This window comes from Theobroma cacao, chromosome 2 (genome assembly GCF_000208745.1).
Source record: "Theobroma cacao cultivar B97-61/B2 chromosome 2, Criollo_cocoa_genome_V2, whole genome shotgun sequence".
NCBI lineage: Eukaryota > Viridiplantae > Streptophyta > Magnoliopsida > Malvales > Malvaceae > Theobroma > Theobroma cacao.
The window spans coordinates 36243397-36265845 of record NC_030851.1 but is presented as its reverse complement, the minus strand read 5'-3'; the positions used below and the strand labels follow the sequence as shown (position 1 = coordinate 36265845).

Here is a 22449-nt window from a genome sequence, read left to right as displayed (position 1 = left end):
ACTTGAGTCTAAAATAACTTAAATAAAATTGATTTCTAAAACTTGAAAATTTTGATTAAAAAAATTAAATTTAAAATAATTTATATTTTTCAATTTGCTTGAATTTTTTTATTGATTATTTTAATAAATATTATAGCTTATTTACAAATTATAATTTTTCCTCAATTTAGACTGAAAGGAAAAAAGAAATGAGAAAAAAAGTTATGTTTGTATTATTTTTTGGTCAAAGCATTTATTTTTGTCAATTTAGTCTCTATATTCAAAGTTTGGTTAATTTAGCCACTCGATTTTAAAAATTATAACAATTTAATTCCTTTTCTAACATCATTCAATTTTACCGTTAGAGGTGTTGACATCAACACGGATGCAACGCTAATGTGACAAATTTACTAATGTGATAATGCCACATGACACTACATGATGACATAGTAGTGTTACGTGGAATTGACATGATAATGTGGCAGTGTCATATGACACTAACATGATAACGTGATAGCCTCATATGGTAATACTGACTGGTAAATCGAGAAAAAATTTTCTAAAAAAAATCTATATCACGTTATAGGAATTAAATTGAATAAAAATATATAATATAAGGATTAAATTGAATAAAATTGAGATGTTTAGATATTAAATTAAAAAAATATTTAAAAATTACAAATCTTTAAGTAAATGATACATATACTTAATATTAAATCAAATGTTTATGTGTAAAAGATTTATGGTGTTAAAAAATATATATATATATAATATTTTCTTTTTGATTATTTGATTTCATTATATGTTTATTAATTTATTTTCTTTATAAAAATTAAGTTTGAATTTCTTTTTTATAAAAAACATATTTCAATATTTTATAAACTTATGTTTATATTATTCAAGATTCTATTACACTAAAATCATGAAGTTTGAAATGTTGGCGTAATTGTAGACCTATTGGCATTTTCTTAATCTTCCATCAAAATGCCAAAGAAGTTGGAGTCAATGTTAGGGAAACATTTTAATTAAAGGCCGCAACCTTCCGTAATGGACCACTGACGGTCCATCATCAATCATTTATTATTAACAATTACATATTTTTAGTCAAGAAAGAATTATTAATTTAATTTATGGAGTTTACTCATTGTGGATCTTATTAGATTATTCTGAACCATTGTTAGCTTTTGAAATACAAACTAAGCTCATCTTTTATGACCCTTGATCAAAACATATACAAAAAATGTTAGAATGATAATGTTAATTTAGAAAAAAAATAATAAATATGTTTTTTTTGTAGGGTTTGGTGATTGAAGAAAAATATTTATAAGGTTTTTTTTTTATACAGGTAACATTAAAAAATAAAAAAATTATTTATAAGGTTAATTTGTGGGTTTAATGAATTTTGTGGTCTCTTTGGTCTCCAATCTCAATCAAATTTTTGTGATTTTTTGTTAATTGTCAAATTGAAATCATAGCTAGAATCAAGCTTTTGGCTTTTGGCATTACTAATTTAAATTTAATTATAAGGTAAACAAAATAATTAGAAGGCAAGAAATATTTTTTTAAGTACTCAAAATCACAATGTTAAATGATATGATTTCTTGGCAAATTATTTTGACTTTAAAGTATTTAATGGGCTTACTCTGGTTTCATACATATATTAAAAAAGGCAATTAAATCTTTTTGCTTCCTTTTATTAATGGATTATGAAATAATCTCATTAAAAATAATATCAAATTAAAAAAAGTGATAATGATTTTAATCATGATATTTATAAAAATAACTGTATAAAATATTGAATTTGTTTTATAGAATGAGAATTTAAATTTAATTTTTGCAACAAAGATAAATTAATATATGGAATCAAATAATCAAGTAAGGAAATAGTTATATATATTTTTAACATTATAAATTTTTTATATTTAAACATTTGGCTTATTAATAAGGATATATATCATTTACTTAAAAATTTATATTTTTTAATTTTTTTCAATTTAGTCTCCAAATACCTTAATTTTGTTTAATTTAGTATATATACTATACATTTTTGTTTAATTTAATTCTTATAACGTGGTACAAATATTTAAAAAAAAAATTCTTAATTTGCCACGTTAGTATTATCACATGGCACTACTACATTACTATGTCAAATCCACATGAGAGTGTCACGTCATCATTACTACCATATGGCTCTATAACCTCAACAAATGTGTCATGCCAACACTACATCAGTGCTAATGTTATCACTTTTAACGATAAAATTGATGATGTTAGAAGAGAAACTAAATTGTTTTAATTTTTAAAATTAAAAAATTAAATTGATAAAATTTTAAATATAGAGATTAAATTGATAAAAATGTATGGATACATAAACTATTTGGATACTTTAATTGTTATTTTTTAATCACATTTCACTAAATTTATAACAATCCTCCTTTACTGTTGATGATCGTTTGTTAGAATTTAATTAGTATGGATACCATGTTCCTCGTGTGAATTGGTTAGCTAATTATATGGAGTTTTTAAATGGAATTTGACGCGTCTTGTTTAATGACGATATTGTTGTATGTTTCCCAAAATGGTAAGTTATTCTACTCCCTTATATCAAAATAAAAAATTTAAAAACAAAATAAAAAGATTGGAATCCAAATCCTCATTTATATAAATTATAAATTTCATTAAGGAGTATTCTAAAGATACTCTTTAAAATTACTATATTATAAGTAATACATTTTCTCAATGTATTAGAATTTATTGCATTAATTATTAATTATTACATATAATATGAGAATAATATGATAAATCCAATATAAATATATAATAGACAAAATTTTTGGTTAAAAAAAATCGTATGTGGATAGCTTATTTTTCTGACATATTTAGGTTATAAACAATTGTTAGTTGTCTATTAATTAATGTCAAATTTTAATTTTGGTATTAAAAGATTAAATTTATTGCTTTTAATTATTTTCATTTGTGCATTTTACACGTTTAATACAAATTCAAATTAGATATTAGGTAAGAATTTTTAATTGTTAGCTTAAAGAAACATATAAACGACTATTTAATGTGTTGAAATTCAAGTTTAAAAATAATATTGTCACTTGAAACATAATTGCCTAGCATAACTCAAACAAAAAAATTATAATACTAAAATTTGCATTAATTACATTACTTTCTTTTCGGATTGTTTTATGCAACATTTAATGACTATTATTATTATTATTATTATATTAATTTGTTTTATTGGCAGTTACTTTTAATTTGTTTTTTTTATTTGATTTTACTAACTCTTTATTATAATCAATTACTGAAATCATATATTAATATTTTGACACCATATCCCGTTTTTTAATAAAAATTTCTATTTTGAAAGTTCAATTCATTCATCAATAAGTAAAGCACCATTATTTCTTCCATAAATAAAGTTTTGTGTTATGATTGATATATGAATTTTTATGTTTTGCTTATTTTGAAGTTTAATGTAATTATTAATATTTGATAAATGTAAGCTCAATGGATTATTTGGTTTCTGAAAAGATTTATTTTTTTGTCATTATTAATTTATTGTTCTAATTCAATTTCAAAATTGCATCTTTCATCAATTTATTATTTTTTCTTCCTGTCATTATCACCTTTTATCTAAATGGAACAATTTTTACGTTAGTGCAAATTTTTATTTTAACATATTCACTTTTGTTTTAACTATATTTTTCATTTGAATGTTTGAATTTTTTAATAAAATTTAATATGCCTTGTCATATATATATATATATATAATATTCATTATTATGTTAAGAATGTTTATTTGTGAGTTTATATATTTATACTTTTATAATTATCCTGTAAATCACATGTATTAATATAATAATATTATAATTAACTTTAAAAATATCTTTAAGACATCTTTTAGCAACACTCTTAATTTATATATTTAACCAGGCCTGTGTGACTTTGGTGATATAATAAAGGAACACATACAACAATTTGAAAGTTACAATACATACTCGACAATTCGAATAATTGACTGAATCTTAAGTGTATATATATATATATTTAAAAAAAAAAAATTAAAATTAAATAAAATAAAAAAAGTTTCACATGACCGTTAAATAGCAAAATAAATATGACTCTAGCAATCTTGTATTTTTTCTTATGGTATTCTTAACAAAAAAAGAAAAAGAAAAAGTATTCTCTCTAGCCTCTCCCACATAAATAGCAACACCGTTGAAACAGAAAATCTCTCAAATAATTCATTTGATCGTTCCCATAAATGGGTTTATACATTACCAAAGTAGGCTGGCAAGTGGCAATGGCATATCTTGTGAAGAGAATTTTCTCGGCAACCAAACAGCTGCAAAAGATATGTTGGTTGCTGTCCCCGTTTAGCCAATGCTCCCCTCGGTGGGGTTTTTTCCAGTTACACAAGCAAACAAATGAAAAAACAGAGAATTATTAAATAAAGAAATGAATGAAAGATCTGCGGGATTATGACCGTTGAGTCCAATCTACCACGCCACGTCAGCAATGAGACAGTACCCTCCTCGTAGACTGTGACTCTTGCTCTGCATTAACACTGACCCCAAAAAACACAACACAGACAGCACGAACACATAAATCTTTAAAAAACACTTGGAATAGCTAAAAAAAAAAAGAATTAAAGAAAATTGAGAGCCCGATGTGTACTCTGATGTGGTAGGCTTCATTCTTACGGCACACAGTATTTAAATCTGGACCGTCGGATTTCTGACACAAAAAATCTGAACAATCTATCTAGGCTAGTAATAGAACTTTAATTAGTACAAAGTAACAAAAACTTCTCTTTCCTTACAACGAAACTAAAACCCACCCCCCCACTTCTCTCTCCTTACAGTTCCAGTTCAGCACTTGTTTCTATTTCTACTTCCAAACCTCAAAAGCAGCTGCCTTTTCTCTTTCTCTTTCTCTTTCTCTTTCACTTTGTCTGTCTCTTCCCTCATCTATCTCCGTTTTGCTTTTTGGTGAGTTCTTTTGTGCCTGAACTGAATAGCTTTGTATGGTTTTGAAAGATTGAAGCTTTACTTGCTCAAATGGCTATTTTCCTGCTGCTTTTGCTTTTACTTGTCTCTGCTGTTGCTGGTGATGAAGGTAAGTTTCTTTGAAGCTATGGTTACTACCCTTAGGCTCAGCTGTTTTTTATATGCTTATTTTTGTGGGTATCACTGCTTATCTCTGTAAAAACTATGTTTTCTCTTTGTAGTTTCTCTGTAACTCATTGCTATTTCTCTTTTCATTTGTTCTTTCAATGATGGGTTGTGTTTTTTTTTTTTTCTCGGTGTTTTGAATAAGCTTTCTCTTTGCCTCTTGCTTCTGTCAATATAGTCTCTCTTAGTACTTTCTTACTTCTGCATTTGATGCTTCCTTGTGTGCATTAATATGTTTCTGCATAAAATTTGTCTCTACACTTTGTGGGTACTATAACTACTGTTTCACATCTTTTGCTATGGTCTCTGTTTTCCAGTTAAGTTGAATGGCGGTACAAATTTTGGATTTTTAAAAATTTGAGCTGACTATAAGTGTTGTCATTTCGATTTTCTTGTTTGGTTCTGTGGGCCATTAATCTCTTTGTGTTGTTTGAAATCACAATCTTACTTTACCTTTTTTTATCATAAACTTTTCTGCGGAAACTGGAAATTATGATGGTTGGAGAGAGACAGAGAGAGAATGGTCTTTCCCTTTGGGTATTAACTCTGTTCCTGTCAAAGCAGAAACCTCTGTGGAAAAGTCTTTCCCTTTGTTGGAAACTCGTCTCATCTTTCCTCTCCCCATCTTTAATGGGAATCTCAACTGTAATGCGTCCCAGCTCATGTGGCGTCCTTTACCCTTCTAAAGTACATTGGCATCCTAGGAAATGTACATTGGAGGGTAGTATTGTCATCTTAATGGTAGAAAGACAACATCCTGCGTAGTTGGTCCCGTATATTTTATGCTGAGACCCATCAACTCCCTGAACCGTTTCTTATAATGAACTACTTTTAATATAGAATCTTGGATACAGACCCAACTGTTGGGTGTTCTAGTGGTCAAGTGAGTAATCAATTCATGTGCTTTAGTATTATTTATGATGGATGGTGATGCCATGTTATGTCTGATATCTCCTTCTATGTTGACTTAAATTGTTAAGAGAATTATACTGAAAAAAAAAATTATTATAATATACCATATCAAAGCTACATAGTTTAGCTGATGTTAGCTTTCAATCGGAGCCTCGAGAAATGAACAAGTATGGGAGTGTTGTGCTGCTTATGTGGTGTGATATTTTACCCACCTTCCAGCTACTCTTATTTAATTATACCTTTTTCTTCCAAGTATAACAGTTTGCGTCTGTTTCTCTGCTTCCACTAAGAAAGCAACCACCTGAAAATGACTTTGGAACCTTTGAGTCAAAACTTACTGCTGAATGGGATTTTGGGATTGAACTAAGAGATTATATTTGTCCTAAAGTAAAATGAATTGATGAAATTGATCTTTATCTATTTGAAGTGTGGAACTGACCTTCAACTTTAAGTAGAAGCCTTAAAGATGCTGCTTGAATGTGATGAAATCCTTCTAGCGGCTGAAATGATTAGCTGAAAGAAATTAGAGATTCCCAGTTTTAAAAGTTTCTATCCTGCTAAATGGAACGATTGAACTGTTATTCTTGATGACGTGTTCCCTAATGCAGTGATGCTACTGCATTATTGTGCCATTATAATGTTTATAGGATTTATAAAATCTGTTTGCTTTATCAATCTTTTTCCTCTTTAGTTATCACTGGCCATAGATGCCCATAATAGTTTTTACTACTTTTGTTGTACCGTCTTGTATGTCCCAGACAGAAGAGGAATAAAGAGAAAACCAGATCTAGCCAGGAAGATATTTGAATTATTATCCTACATTGGAGCTTTCCAAGAGAAGATAGATTTTCTAATGTCTTCGTGCTATGATTAACCCAGAGCTACGTTTTGAACTTATGCTGATAAGCAGCTATATTTGTTATCAAACTGACCATTTGAAGCTACTTTGTAGTTTGAACCCTTAATCTGGTGTTCCCTATGAAATTTAACATCTATTGATGAAGGCTAATGATATGATCAACAATGTTTCTTTTGGGATTGAACTGCATTTCTCTGTAGTTAATTGAGTTAATGATAATTAAATTTCTGCATCTTAGTTGTTTAAATCATATTTGCAACACGCATTCCTTTTCTTCTTCTCCCTATTTTTCTATGTGCTTTAATTATATAAATTTCCTTTGGTTTAGCCTATTGTTTGCATACATGGTAATTTTTTATGCAATTGCTGTGGTCATTTGACATTGTCAATCGTTATCAAGAAGGAAGACCTTTCTTATTTCGTGGATCAGACACTTCTCTTAACATCTGCCTGTGGATCGCTCTCTGCAGATGCCTTTGTTGGTGTGAACATTGGTACAGACTTATCTGACATGCCCAGCCCTACTCAAGTGGTGGCCCTTCTCAAGGCTCAGAGTATCAAATATGTCAGGCTTTATGATGCTGATCGAGCCATGCTCCTTGCACTTGCCAACACAGGCATCCAGGTGACTGTCTCTGTCCCCAATGATCAACTCCTTGGCATTGGTCAGTCAAATGCCACTGCCGCCAACTGGGTGGCTCGCAATGTTATAGCCCATGCCCCTGCCACCAACATCACGGCAATAGCTGTTGGATCTGAAGTTCTAACTGCACTCCCAAATGCTGCTCCAGTCCTAGTTTCTGCCTTAAAGTTTATCCACTCTGCCCTTGTTGCTTCTAATCTTGATGGTCAAATCAAAGTCTCTACTCCACATTCTTCTTCAATTATTCTGGACTCTTTTCCACCTTCTCAAGCCTTCTTTAATCGCTCATGGGACCCAGTCATGGTTCCATTGCTAAAATTTTTGCAGTCTACAGGGTCGTACCTTATGCTCAATGTATATCCATATTATGATTACATGCAATCAAATGGAGTGATCCCATTGGACTATGCACTTTTCCGTCCCCTCCCTCCTAATAAAGAAGCTGTGGATGCTAACACACTCTTGCATTACACTAATGTCTTTGATGCTGTAGTTGATGCAGCATATTTTGCAATGTCTTATTTAAACTTCACCAAAATTCCAATTGTAGTGACTGAGACTGGTTGGCCTTCTAAGGGTGATTCATCTGAGCCTGATGCAACACTTGAAAATGCTAATACATACAACAGTAACTTGATCAGGCATGTTCTTAACAACACCGGAACTCCTAAACACCCCAGGATTGCAGTTAGTACTTACATCTATGAGCTTTACAATGAGGATTTGAGACCTGGGTCAGTTTCAGAAAAAAATTGGGGGCTATTTGATGCCAATGGTATACCAGTTTATATCTTACACTTGACAGGTGCTGGTACTGTGTTGGCGAATGACACTACAAACCAAACTTTCTGTGTTGCAAAGGAGGGTGCTGATCCGAAGATGTTACAGGCAGCACTTGATTGGGCTTGTGGACCAGGGAAAGTTGAGTGCTCACCTTTGTTGCAGGGGCATCCATGTTATGAGCCTGATAATGTGGTTTCCCATTCAACATATGCTTTCAATGCGTATTTCCAGCAGATGGCCAAGTCTCCTGGGACCTGTGATTTCAAGGGGGTGGCTACCATCACTACAACTGATCCAAGTAAGTGACTATGATATTGGTTCTTATAAGAACCTAGATATTAGAATTTTTTTCATTTTATTATTTTATTTTGAGAACTGATGAGATGACAACATTAGCAGTTAATGCTGCCAAAAGTCTTGATGGTACATTTACTGGTATATGAATAATCAGTGTTACGTACTGCTAATTTGGCTTTTTCAAGACATGGTGGAAACTCTGAGTCTAATTGGAATTAATTGAGGTGGCTTTTAATCTACATTCAAAGTACAATAACATGATGGACTTGTGGTGTTATTCAATTTTTAGCTGAGAACATGATTACTAGATTGCATTCAGTCATTTCTCACATCAAAAAGAAGAGGCACGTGAAGGAAGTTAGCAGTTAATGTTTTTGTGTTTTAGTAGCATCTATAACTTGCTAATGTTGTCCATTGGTGCAGGTCATGGTTCGTGTTTATTTCCTGGAAGGTATGCACTGATGCTCCTAGATATTACTACTTGTTCTTCAAGCCAGATTATGATGCATATATGATGGCCATATAGAAATCTGCTGACATGACTTTATAATTTCGTCTGTAGTATTGGAAAAAATGGCACCATAACCAATGGCACATCACTGGCTCCTTCGTCAAACTCCACAAGTTCAGGCTGCGCATCACAATATTTCTATGGAACTGGTTCTTTCACAACCTCTGTGATAATAGCTGTTTTACTTATGAGTGCTGTTTTCTTGTAGAACTTATTTGTATTTGCCCTTCGGTCTTTAACACCATTGAAAAATTTAAATTTCGGGAAATTGGATTCCATTTCTGTTGGAATACTTGCAGCATACCCAGTTTTGTTTCTCCTAGAGGAGTTGAGTTGCAGGGTGGCAAATTTGACTGAACATATGAATAGCAAGTAGTTTTAAGATGAATTGGGTTCATTGTCATTGGATTTTGTACAAACAAGCCAAGGAATATTCAAAATTGTTGCTGTGTAGGTGTAGCTATCTTGTTGAGGTTGGGCTTGTATTCTTTATACTGGATTTGCAGTGTCCTTTTTGATTTGTGGTTTTAATTATTATTTCATCAAGATATCTCGTTGAGCTACTCCGTAAATGTCTGTTTAAATATGGAGTTCAAAATATTTAGGGTACAATATCTTGACTCTTTAAGTTTTAATTATAATTTTACGCGGATTATTTGACATAGTTCGTCTCAAACGTGTAAACACGTTAACGGACAAATGTAAAATGTTTAAATTACTTTACACTGATTAGTCACTTTGCAATCAGATTTGATCATGAAATGTTAAATTTGGCTAGATCTCTCTGGGGGAGTGTAGAACTTGTGCTTCCAAAGGCACCAAAGCTCCTCAGATCCATGCTCCCTGGGTGAGCATTTGGTGCTCACCAGATCGAAGCGTTGGGGAGCATCGGTGCTTTCCGGTAATATTTATTAAATCAGTCGAATGTGAGCAAATTGGTTCTTTCCCAATCGGGGGATGTTCAATTCTCACTACAATTGAAAGCTTGTATCATTTTTTTTTTATAAAAATCATTTATCTAATCTGCAACAAACGATTTAAAGTGTATATAAGCATTTAATACCAAAATTGTATTTGCCAAAATATTTAGTTTAAATGAAATAATGAATTTTTAAATGGGTAGTGAAAGGAAACTCAAATTAAAAACTAAAAAGAAAAAAATGAAGAATTTTTTTAAAGAAATCATGGGTTAATATTTGTTTTTAGAATATTAGAAAATTAAAAGATAAAAAACAGATGACTTTCATCTCAAAATTGTGGTTTATATATAAAATAGTCACAATTCCATTAATTTATCAATCGTAAGCCTCAAAAAATAATGGCATGCAAGAAATATCATTGCTCAACATCATCTGAACCTGTCAGGAATTGATCATGGCAAACACCGCAAATCCATTCAGTTGAGCCACTAGAACTAATCTGCAGGTCTGCATGTTGCCCACAGCATGGCTTGTTACAAAAATTACATTTAGAAAGCTGAACCCAACAATCTGAGCACAAAGTATCTGTGCAAACAGCCACTTCCAGGTCTTCAGGTTTGACACACCGCCCACATTCTTCGCACCTTGGAATGCAGAACTTGCACATCCTACAATCAATCAGTGAATATTGCTCTCTCTTCCTTCTGCATTCCTCCCTAGGACAATCAAAAACCATCCTTACTTCATTGCACCTGGGACAGATTTCCACATCAATTATTCTGCCAAATTCGTCCCATCTATATGCTTGAAACTTTCTGAAATTATGATATAGGAGAGGCCGTTGCTTTTTCTGAACCTGCTGCTTTGTTTGGTTTGTTAGCATGTAATAGTGAAGAGTTTCAAGGTGTTCTTTCTTCATGTTGTAGATGCCATTTATCTGAAGGCGTTTTAGGCTGTGGTGGTGTTCGGATAGCTTCTGAACAGCCCTTATTACTCCATTAGGGGTTAAGCCAGTGCAACCTGGTACGTACAACTGAATCAAGAAAACTATAGCTGAATCAATACAAAAAAAAAAAAAAACAACTGAAGTGAAAACAAACTTTATATACTGCATGATCCTTAGCAAAGAGAGTAGTATGCATTTTATTGAAGTTGCATAGAATAAGTTGATATGCGGTAATATTGCTTAAGAGTTTAGTTTGGTCAGAGTTTTTGACCCACACATAAGACAAAGTGAATAATCCTAGCCACTGAAATCGTATCCATTCATATCCCAAAGGAAAAGAAAATGATCAGGCTCTGTCTAGGTAATAGAACTTTAAACCAGGTACTAGCTATTCTAACATTAGTCTGTGGAAAAGAAACAGAGGGCAAATAGAAATAGAAACTTTCTTGAAGTATTCATACCTCGTTGATAAGAGGATTTTTGTCAATTACCCTTTGAAGCCCATCATCACTAATCCAGGCACAGTTGATTAGAGCCAAGGTTCTTAGCCTATCATTTGCCTTTGAAGCAACTTTCATCAGAATCTCATCAGACAACCGCAGGTTCAAAGGCCTTTCAACAATTATGTTTAGCCAAGGCAGTACATCCTTTTCCACCGCATCTCTCAGAGACATGCAAACTTCACTCATGGCAAGAAGCTCAAACAAAGGAAGGTAGGCCAAGACAAGAAACAAAGCCTCATGGGGTGAACCTGCTTCTGCTTCTTCTTGTCCAGAATTATCTTCCCTATGGGAAAGGGGTGCATGTTCCCTGCTTTGTGCAATCTCCATAATATTTTGGTGTAGGAATAATTTATGGTGGAATTATTTGTAGACTTTTCATCCGTAACAAAGAAGTAACGTACCGAAAATTAGAAAAAAAAAGAGAAATAAAATGAAGATGTTGACAGGAAGAGAATATCTAAGCGTAAAGAAGCACCAGTTTCATTTAATTGTAATATGTCGGCAAAAGTTTGTCAAATTGTTACCCAATTTTCTTTCTTGCCCTCGAAGTAAAATGGCTAATGCCGCCAACAGTTGAGCACCTGCCACCAGATTATGTGATCCACAACTTTTTAGTTGACTGGCTTTAGATTCAATTATATAATGAAACATCAACCTAAATAAATTTAGAACAATTTTGTCTACAAATCTGATTTTAGAGTTTTTCAAATACCTTAGCAGTGGCAAAGTTTGTCATTCCCAAATGGTAACTAGAAACAAACTTTACGTCGTTTAGAAAGTTCTCAATACCCTTGTTTTCCACTTCCACAGCAGGACAAACTGAACCCTTGAATCAGAAGCAGTTGCAGGTTTTGGCAAGTGAAGGGCTATGGTCCCCTTGTTATTTGAGGAAGATACTGATGTTTTCACGGGGAAATGGTAACAGATGATAGATGAGATGTGACATGTTAGAAACCGTGTAGGGTAGTAATGGATCCAAGCACTGCCAAAAGCCATGTGAACGCCCTTAAAACATCAAAATCTGAAAGAGCAGCTGGACATTGCCGGAACCTATCGCTCATTTCTACTTTTAACCGCTAGCAATACAAGATCTATGAGCAATAACACTAATGTTCACTAATGCTGCAGTGTATATATGATATGCCACTTACACTGTGAGTGACATGTAGTGGGCTGCAAGACAGGATGAGAAACAAAATATGGATTTGCATTTGCCACCGTTCGATAAAGATATAAATCCCAATGTTAAAGTTATGTCACTATGTAGAGAATTATGTCGACAAGAACTGACCAAAGAATGGAATGAATTATCACATACAAGCAGCAATTAGTTCCTCTTCACTATAAGAAGTTGCAGAAACTGACTCAGAAGAAGGTTGGTAACCTTCATCTTTCATTTGTTTGCTTAACATTTGCACCTCTTCACGTATCGTTTTTATCTCTGGATGCATCTGGTCTCCAACAACAAACACGTGAACACCACCTTTAAGTTCGATCCAGCTACACCCAGGTTCCTTATTCACCCCTCTGAGTCTCATCATCCTCCTGACCCTCTCCACATCTTCCAACCTGCCCAGGGCAGCATAGATACTTGACAGTAAGACATAAGCAGATGATTCTTGAGAGCCCAACTCCATCAGTTTCTCTCCAGCATATGCTCCCAATTCATAGTTCCGGAAGTTCCGACAAGCACTTAATAGGATACGCCATAAGTATATGCCATGGTCTATGGTAGCTGATTCAATGAATTCCTTAGCTTCATCTAGTTTCCCTGCACGGCCCAGCATATCAACCATGCAAGCAAGGTGCTCTACTCTCGGAACAATTCCAAATTTATCAGACATCATGTTGAAATAAGCCCAACCTCTTTCTACCAATCCAATGTGGCTACAAGCTGAAAGAATGTTGACAAAAGTAACATAGTCTGGCTCTGTGCCTTCGGACAGCATCTCCTCAAAAAGTTCAAGAGCTTCATTACCATGACCATTCTGAGCAAGTCCCGATATCATTGAATTCCATGACACTACATCTCTCCGTGGCATCCTCCTAAAGACAAGGTTCCCATCTTCCAGATTCCCACACTTGGCATACATGGTTGAAAGGGCACTTCCAATTGGAACTTCCAGACCGAATCCATGCTTAATAGTACAGGCATGGATTTGCTTTCCTTGCTCCAAAGCAGCAAGACATGAACAAGCTTTCAGGATACTGGCCATTGTAAGCTCATTAGGCACAATCCCCTCAATCTGCATTCTACCATACAAAATCATTGCATTTTCATTCTCCCCATTTTGCACATATCCTCCAATCATGGAAGTCCACAAAACCATGTCAGGTTCTTGTAAATAATCAAACCCCTTCCGAGCAGCCAATGTACAACCACATTTTGCATACATATCAACCAAAGCTGTCATTATGTATACCTGCGATTCATATCCCAATTTCAACAAGTAACCATGCACTTGCTTTCCATCTTCAACAGCACCCGTATCACTACAAGCATTAAGAACCCCAACAAGAGTGAACTCGCTAGGCATGATCCCAGCAAAATGCATACTCGAGAACAACTTAAGAGCCTTTAATGAGTCCCCACTCTGTGCGTAACCAGTGATCATTGCCGACCATGTAATTGAATTCTTATTACCTGATAATTCAAATGTCTTAAGGGCATCATCCAAGCTCCCACATTTCGCATACATTGTAACAAGGGCATTGCCAACAGATGAAAACACTAACAGCCCATGTTTAACCGTGAAGCAATGTATTTGCCTACCAGTGTTAAGAAACTCAGGATCCGCCAATGCACTAAGGACGCTAGACATCGCATACTCGTTCACTTTCTCCTCTTCTTGACGCATCAATTCGAAAAGCTCAAAAGCATCCAGAGCAGACCTCTGCATTGCATACCCAGAAATCATGGTTGCCCAAGAAACTGAATTCTTCTTCGGCATTTCATCAAACACCTTACGAGCCTCGGCCAAAACACCCGATTTGCAGTACACGTTAAGAAGAGAACTCCCAACAAAGACATCATCAAAGCTGTCGGTTTTAATCGCAAGCGAATGAGCTTGCTGCCCACTAAAAACATCCGACAAATTTGACGCGGCAGTGAAAACGCCGGCGAATGTGTGGGCATTAGGCAAATAATTCTCTGCCCGCATTCGCTGAAAGAGTTGCATGACAAAGGTGGATGCTGTCGGGCCTTGTTGGGAGTAGCCATTGATAAGGCAGTTCCATGAGACAACATCCTTGTGTTGTATATTTTCAAACACGCATTTGGCTTTGGACAAGTCCCCACATTTGGCATAGAAGTTAACAAGGCTGTTGGAAAGGTATACGCAAGAAGATGAGCCGCCGCTTCGTATTATTCGAGCGTGTACTGCACGGCCTCTCGAAAGGTTTTTCTGTTTTGTAATTTGAACGAGTTCAGAGAAAAAAGAGCGATATCGAGGTAAGGTCATCAAATCTATTAAGCTTCGGTCTCGAGCGAGATTCGTAACTGTTTCTTGCCTTTGCCTTTGGTCGATGAATCATGGTTCAACTGAGAATAGCAACGTAAAGCATCGAGGCACAACTCGAACTAGAAACGTTTCCAGCAGGACCGTTAATATCTACAAGTCCTATACAGTCAACACACTGCGATAAATCATCATGTTCTTGTATCTGCTTTTGTGCTCAGCCTTCTTTATTTCGACGCCCTTTTAAAATTTTCAGAAAATCTGGTTCTATTTATAGTGAAATACTTGCACCATAGGCCCAATTTTTCTTCTCCTAGAGTTGAGTTGTAGCCTTGCATGGTGACAAATTCGACTGAACATATGGCCAGCAAGAAGTTCTGAGAGATGTGTTGTCATTGGATCTGTACAAATAAGCCCAAGGATTATCCAAGATTGTCGTTGTATTGCTGTAACTGCTCTGCTGAGGTATTTCTGGTTGTATTCTTTGCTCTGGATTTGTTCAAGATCTTTAATCAAAGAGGTCTAGATGAGGTACATTTGGTTGTATTCTTTCCTATATGTCTATATTGCCAAGCTTGCATCTTCAAATGTAGTTCAAGGTACCGATAAAAAAATGGATTGGTTCTTCAACCTACAAGTTAAAAAGGTTATTGCTCCTTTACTTGAGAAAGATGATAATGATTTATCTAGAAAATGGAGAACATATGATAATTGAGAAAATTATACAAAATTTGATACCAAGCAATATCCTAGACAATGGCAAAGGCATGCGAAAACCAGACACTTTCTGTGACTCTACAAAGCTTAAAAATTGGAAGAGATGGAAACCGGAAGAACCTATCACTCATTTATACTTTTAGCACTCAGCAATACAACATAAAAATTGTAGAACCAACAATACATACGTTTATCAGTTTTGCAGTCTGTTGTTGTACATGTAACTTTAAATTGGAAACTTGTAAATTTGTTGCCAATACAAGAAACGTGTAGAACACAAATCTGTGAAAACCATCAATGGTCTAAAGGCTCAACAGCAGTCTTGAAGAGAAGAATGTAAACCTTGTCAATTGAAAAATACAAGAAACCTCCTAGTGAATGAGTGACGTATGAGCCAAAGCTAGTTCCCACAATGCAGTGCCAAGCAGGACCATATGTCGAGTCAAATTCCTGAAAAGCCAATGGATCCTCGTCATAGGCTATCTATGTATTAGAGTAAAATGTTAATAAATCCAGATAACTAAACCCTACAATATTTTAAACTATATGGTTAAAGCAAACATTTAACTAGAAACAGTATTTGAACATCAATCATTTAACTGATAAGAACAAAGGATCAGACAAGCTCAACCTTACGCACTCATTACCATTCTATTTAGGGTTCTCTCTCTAATATATATATATATATATATATTAATTCTCTTTTTTTTTTTTGAATTTTGGGTGAACAGGGATTCAAACCTGACTCTTTGATGATGCATGCACCTGCTATTTAGCTAAATGCTCAATTAACAAAATTCGGACCTCTCTCTCTCTTTCTTTGTTTCAGTTTACATTTGTTGCAAATGAACCTATACAAACTAAAATCCTGAGAAGTTCCAAGTTGATAGCTCAGAATTACTAGCACTTCCATTACCATCTCCATAGCAAAGGACCTGAAGACAGAACTGAATACCCTATCTCCTTAAGTTGAGACACAAGTGGTTAAGTCAAATGAGAGGTTATTCTAAAAGCAAGTGTACCCATAATATCGTCAAATACTGCCTTAAACAGCAGCTAACTAAATGCTATAGACCATGATGAGCTTGATGAATCCCTGCAGTTTTGTAACTTTGCACGGCTTAGATATTCTAGTTCAGATTCAGAGTATGGATGACTAGATGAGTCATCGCCAACAGAATCATGAGTAACAGGCTTCATACACCTAGTGTGCCTGACAAGGAAGGTTCCTTTACAAACCATTTTCAAATTATACAAACCAATGCAATTGCAAGGATGAGATTTGTTCAATTGCATCTCTGTCAACGGAGTGCACATAAATCTTGCACCAGATACAGGATGTGTAGTACATTGCCACAAATTTAGGCAGGGTCAAATTTAAACCTAGTAAGCATTGACAAATCATATTAAATTCATCACAAAAAGCTCTGTTAGATTTTACCTGTTCTCATAACAGCAATAGATAATATCACCAATATTTTGAAACCCAAAAAAAAAGAACCTACAATAATCTATGACTTATTCCAATTCCAGATATTCCAGAATACAATTCTCCCCTCACAAGAAGGACCAGCAGTGTCCATGACATCGATGAATCAAAACTATTAAGCTACATGCCGATGCTGTTGGAATAAACGGTTAAGCAAAGGGGTTTAATGTAACATATAATTCTGGAATTGATATGAGCATCTACAACTACAAGCAGGATAACAAGTCGAACAGAATACAAAAAAGACAAAGAGAAAAGAGAAAAACACAAAAGGAATAAATGTCTTCACTTGGAACTGAATTAAGGAAGACAAAATTTGGATTGCAAAACTAGAAGTAGAAAAGCGTCCAGTAAATTCTCAATAGGACCACTAATATCTATAACTCCTAACAGCCAAGCACCCTAAAGTTATAAATCCAACTATAACATTCAACCTTATTCACCCAATATTCTTTACCACAAACACACCAAATTAAAACCCCTAATACACCACAAAAAAAAAAACTTTAAAATTGTCAAATACTATCTACATGCAAAAGTTAAAACTGTGTCAACTAAAACAATCAAATGAAAAATCTAAACAAACCCATTAATTCTTTACATCAAAAACAAGTATCCAAACAAAGAATAATCGTCATAGAAAAAAGGACAAAAAAGATTGAAATTTTTAACCTTTTTAAGGGCAAGGGCTAGACGTTTACTGTCAAGCTTTCCAGGCATAGAGTCAAGCTGGTCTCGAGCACATCTAAAAGCCCTGTTCTGAAGAGGTAAAGGCATATCAGAAGCTCTGACTTTAACATTGAGACGTTCAGTTTGGTCTTGTTGCTCTATAGCCTTCTTCTTTTGAATCAAACTGTTCAAAAACTTGCTTCTCCTCTCCAACTCCAACTCTGCTCCATCCATTTTCCTCTCTGCTTTTCTTTCTCTTTCCTTAATTTATCGTCAATATAAAAAATACCCAGAAGAAGTTAAAGATCAAAGAAGGTAAAGAGGAAAAAAGTTTCTTGATTTCTCAGTTGGCAATGCTATTCGTGCCACTCGTTTGATAAAAAGTCTCAAAGAAACAAAAGAAAAAAAAAAGAAAAAAGAAAGAAAGAAAGAAAAAAGAGAGGTAAAGGTATTATAAGAACAAAGCTAAAATTTTAATATACAGTTAGTAAAATATTTGGTTTTTTATTTGTTGGGCTTGGGGTTGAGGAGACAAAATGAATTAAAATAGTACATTGATTAGTGGGAAGTCACCCTTTATTAATTTATATAATTAGTCTAGTAATTTATTAGTGGGAAAGTGGGGATGAGATTAAGAAAAATGATGCACTACTCTGCTTAAGGGAAGGGTTTGGGATTTGATTTAGGGTTAAATGTTGTCATCATTGTACATTGTTTTCGATTGGTTGATGATTAGATGATAGAGTTTTGATGGTAACTTCGATTACCATTATAATACAAAATTTATACTATTATTATGGACATGTGAAAGTTTAGAGGAAAGAAAGTAGGAAAATTGAATTGTCATCATTTGGACAAACTCGCACAAAATTTTATGATAGCTTGCTTACATTAAATTTATCACAAGTGGTAATGTATGTCTAGAAGATGTACCCTATCCCTTGAATGTCACAGCCTCATTTAATGGAATTAGGTTGTTGGATTCTTGAAGATGAAGGGATTAAAAAGGGGGGAAAGGGACTGATGCAAAGCAAATAAATCACTGGGAATGTATGGGTATCTAAGTAAAGGTTAGAGAGTCTTGGAAAAGATAGTTTTAACAGTAGTGGCAATTGAATATAGTTTAAAATCAATCTCACAGAAACTTAAGTTGAATTCAATTTTGTCCATATTTCAGTTGATAGGTTGGTTTCAAAGGAAATATGTTATTTTTCATTCTTTTTTGGGTGTATCCAGGAAAGATGCAACACTGTCTTTTGTTTTCTTTTCAAGCCAAACTTAACAAGTGTACTACTCTTTTGATATGACAATTCTAGGAAAGAACTAAGTGACCATTTTGCTTTCCATGACTAGTTTACTACTACTACTACGATGTTTCTTAGAGGTTACCCCAAACCATTTAGGCAAATCATCATGGTTTATCTAGCATTCTTACACTCTTACAATTGAAGATCATTTGTCAAATTTTTTTCCCAGGTATCACATTAGCAGTAATTAGCAAAATTTTCCCCTTGTAGTCTCAGGACATTTGCTGTTTAGTTAATTGAATTGAGAGTTGGGCCAACATGAGAATTGTAAGTGATGAAGTTTGGTGGGTAGAGCTAGGAACCTCCTTTTTGTGAAAATTGATGCCTAGTCAATGCCGTTTCTGAAGCGGCAATCACGGGTAAAAAGAAGGTGTGATGGGCCCCCAAAACACTCGAGACACATGCGAGCGTTGCTGCTCCATTGCCCTTTTAAAGAGGGAGTCTCACTTTGGCCATTGACCTGACCATGGAAAGGTTACCCATCGCTTTGCTTTCACTGTGCTAGCCATGGATTTCATCATGAGCAATCTCAAGTACAGAGAAACATACTAAAGCAAAAGAAAGGGATATCATTATTCCCAACAGTAAATTTCTTTCCTCTCTCTCTCTCAAATATAGTATGCAAATTTGTATACAAGTAAATAATTGGTTTGAGTTTAAGCTAAAATTAAGGATTCATTTTCAATGTGATTATCGTATTTACATCACTCTTTCGTAGCTCCTCACAAACTTGGGCGATGAGTTTATTTTTGCCCTGTCTCATAGAATCCAATCAATCGTCCATATTATGGAATAACAATTATTGGTTTGAGATTTCCAATTTCAATAACCATGTATTCATTATTTTTTCATTTGCTTAACGACTAGGGACTTCGGGCTTCCTTTCAATCCCTAACTAGTGCACATTGTTTGTGGGCTTCGCTTGCAAATTGGGTTTCTCATGGATTGGTCAACACATACTTCGTTTCCTATCTTCCCTTTGAACGGCATTTTACAACAATTTATACTTGCTCCTTTCCATTCCTCACGTCTTAACCATTCATTCCATAATTCATGTATGAACCCCATGAGCTTTAGATGGAATTATCAAGGTCAATCTAAACTTGACAATTTGTGCGTAAGATTATAATCATATTAAGTGGAAATACAATATAATAAAAATGTACATTAATATAAACATGATATGATTAATTAAATAAATCAAAATCTTAATCATGATAAAAATATAATCTAGAACTTTGCCTTATCAATTCGCTTTTGAGAGGTGGCGGTCCTAAAATCAAGAGTTTATCCCCTCCAAAATTTAGCTCGGGTAAAAAAATAAAATAAAAACTTATTAACCTTTTACCTTTTGAAACTACACGTATGAGAATCAAAATAGTAGCAAAGACCTTGTTTAAAAGTCTCCAACATGGAGGCCATTATATAAAAAAGGGACTAATTACTCAAAAATGTAAGATGAAACAAGAAATCCAACACAAAAGTTTAAGTTGTCCACTTGAAAAAATTGACTGAATGCATTCTCGCTTTGAGCTTTATGTTTCGGCAATTGATCACATGAAAGGATCTGGTTATTCATTTTAATACACTTATCTGAAAATTTTCCTACTCCCAAACTGAAATCTATCATATGCTTTGGTTCAATACTTGACGTTGATTAATTACACTTGTCTCGGACCAGGTTTGGATTTACGACTAGCTAGATCACACTAAACTTGTGTCTAAAACTCTTAATAATGCCCTCAATAAAGCATGACATAAATGACAAAAGGCAAAAATCAGACCCCTCCAATCTCATGTAGAAAACAATCTTGAACTTGTCTCAGACCAGCTCATTAATGCAAAGGATTGCCTCTATTTCTATTCCATCCTTCTTTGGCCCTGAACCAACATCTTGTTTTCTTACATCGATAGATTTCTTGTTTATTTGACTTGGGTATTCTGTATTGTGAAATTTGAATTTGATGAATAGGTTTTGGAAATTGGAACATTGGTTTCATGATTAAGATTATAAGATGGTATGATTGTACAAATTGGCTAGTAATAATATTTTGTTTTCATAATTATTTTTTAAGAATGTTAATATTTATTGTTACGAGTATTGCATGCAAATACTTGTTTTTCATTTATTTTGAAATAATTATTTTGTATAATTATTTGCATATTTTTAAAAAAATAAGTTTAAAATATAAATAAATAAAATTTTATAATATTAATTATTATGAAAATTACTTAAAAGGCAACAATGAAAACCACAGGCCCAAGTCCTTATCAAAACATTTCAATAAACACTCGTCTCATCATTAGACGTAATGGCAGAAACAAAAGAAGACCTACCAGAAGAAACATGATTACTAGTTATTTACGTTTATTAAAAGACTTGCTTACTCTAAAAGACCACACTATTTGGGTGAACTTTTAGGATAAGATGGTATTGGAAGGGTCGTCCAAATGGGAATTATTTCCCTACGTCTTTCGTCTTTGTTGGAAAAATGATCTTAATTTGGTAAACCAGCAGCATCATAAACACGAAGTTAGTTTGGCGAGAATCAACCGTTATTTGGAGAAGGAAAAAGTTACCGTGAAAGCAAAACGTCATCGTTTTAACTTTACCAAATTAAACTTTGTAAAACACAAGATTTTTTGGTTGTTCTCCTCGCATCTAATTTTTCTTGTGTGTGAAACGAAATGGTTATTTATAGTGTCGTTTTAGGTGTTTGTGTAAGGTTAAACGCATTTGCTCATGTCATTTAGCCAATGTCTTTATTTCTCTGTTTGATATGCATAGTTCTTCTGTGGTTTTTGGGTCTTCTTGTTAGGCATAAATGTCATGTGCTTTCTAATTCCTCCGTTAGTCATTGCTAGGCACAGAAACAATGCCAAGTTTTCTGTGCACCACCAACGCTTGTGGAATTCTTTTCTCGAGGCTACATCTAGGCCTTTGTTAGTTTTATTCTAAAAAATAAATACTAGAAATGAAATGGAAAAACATGTGAGGTTATGTTGACAATTCATTAAATAGCTTTGTTGCAATTTTTTTTCTTCATCCTTCTTCTCTGAAAATTCTTTAGTACATTTTTTTATTTTTTATTTTGGAATTCAACATGGTATTAAGCTTCAAAGCTTCTTGAAGGACATGTAAATAGTTATACACATTTCTCTTTCATATCATTTGGCTATTCTATACTGGTTCGATGGCTTTAGCACGTTTTAGTACTTCGTCTCCTTTAATCTTTTCAAGCTCAAATTATCCCATTAGGGTAGTGAAAATGA

General features: G+C 33.8%; 4 protein-coding genes across 4 annotated transcripts; 1 reads left to right on the top strand and 3 right to left on the bottom strand.

Annotated features, from left to right (window-relative positions):
• Positions 4819-9715, top strand: LOC18609854 (glucan endo-1,3-beta-glucosidase 3). The gene is made up of 4 exons (XM_007045177.2): positions 4819-5106; positions 7404-8657; positions 9080-9107; positions 9219-9715. Exons 1-4 carry the CDS (start codon positions 5049-5051, stop codon positions 9373-9375), a joined length of 1497 nt encoding a protein of 498 aa, XP_007045239.2. The 5' UTR covers positions 4819-5048; the 3' UTR covers positions 9376-9715.
• On the bottom strand, positions 10434-12123 carry LOC18609853 (F-box protein SKIP28). The gene is made up of 2 exons (XM_007045176.2): positions 11495-12123; positions 10434-11120 (listed from the first exon to the last, which is right to left on the bottom strand). The coding sequence occupies exons 1-2, from the start codon at positions 11861-11863 to the stop codon at positions 10503-10505; spliced, it is 987 nt and encodes a 328-aa protein (XP_007045238.2). The 5' UTR covers positions 11864-12123; the 3' UTR covers positions 10434-10502.
• Positions 12723-15621, bottom strand: LOC18609852 (pentatricopeptide repeat-containing protein At2g33680). Its single transcript, XM_007045175.2, has one exon. The coding sequence runs from the start codon at positions 14995-14997 to the stop codon at positions 12847-12849; it is 2151 nt and encodes a 716-aa protein (XP_007045237.2). The 5' UTR covers positions 14998-15621; the 3' UTR covers positions 12723-12846.
• LOC18609851 (dynein light chain 1, cytoplasmic) lies at positions 15818-18295 on the bottom strand. Its single transcript, XM_007045174.2, has 2 exons — positions 17873-18295; positions 15818-16161 (listed from the first exon to the last, which is right to left on the bottom strand). Exons 1-2 carry the CDS (start codon positions 18101-18103, stop codon positions 16006-16008), a joined length of 387 nt encoding a protein of 128 aa, XP_007045236.1. The 5' UTR covers positions 18104-18295; the 3' UTR covers positions 15818-16005.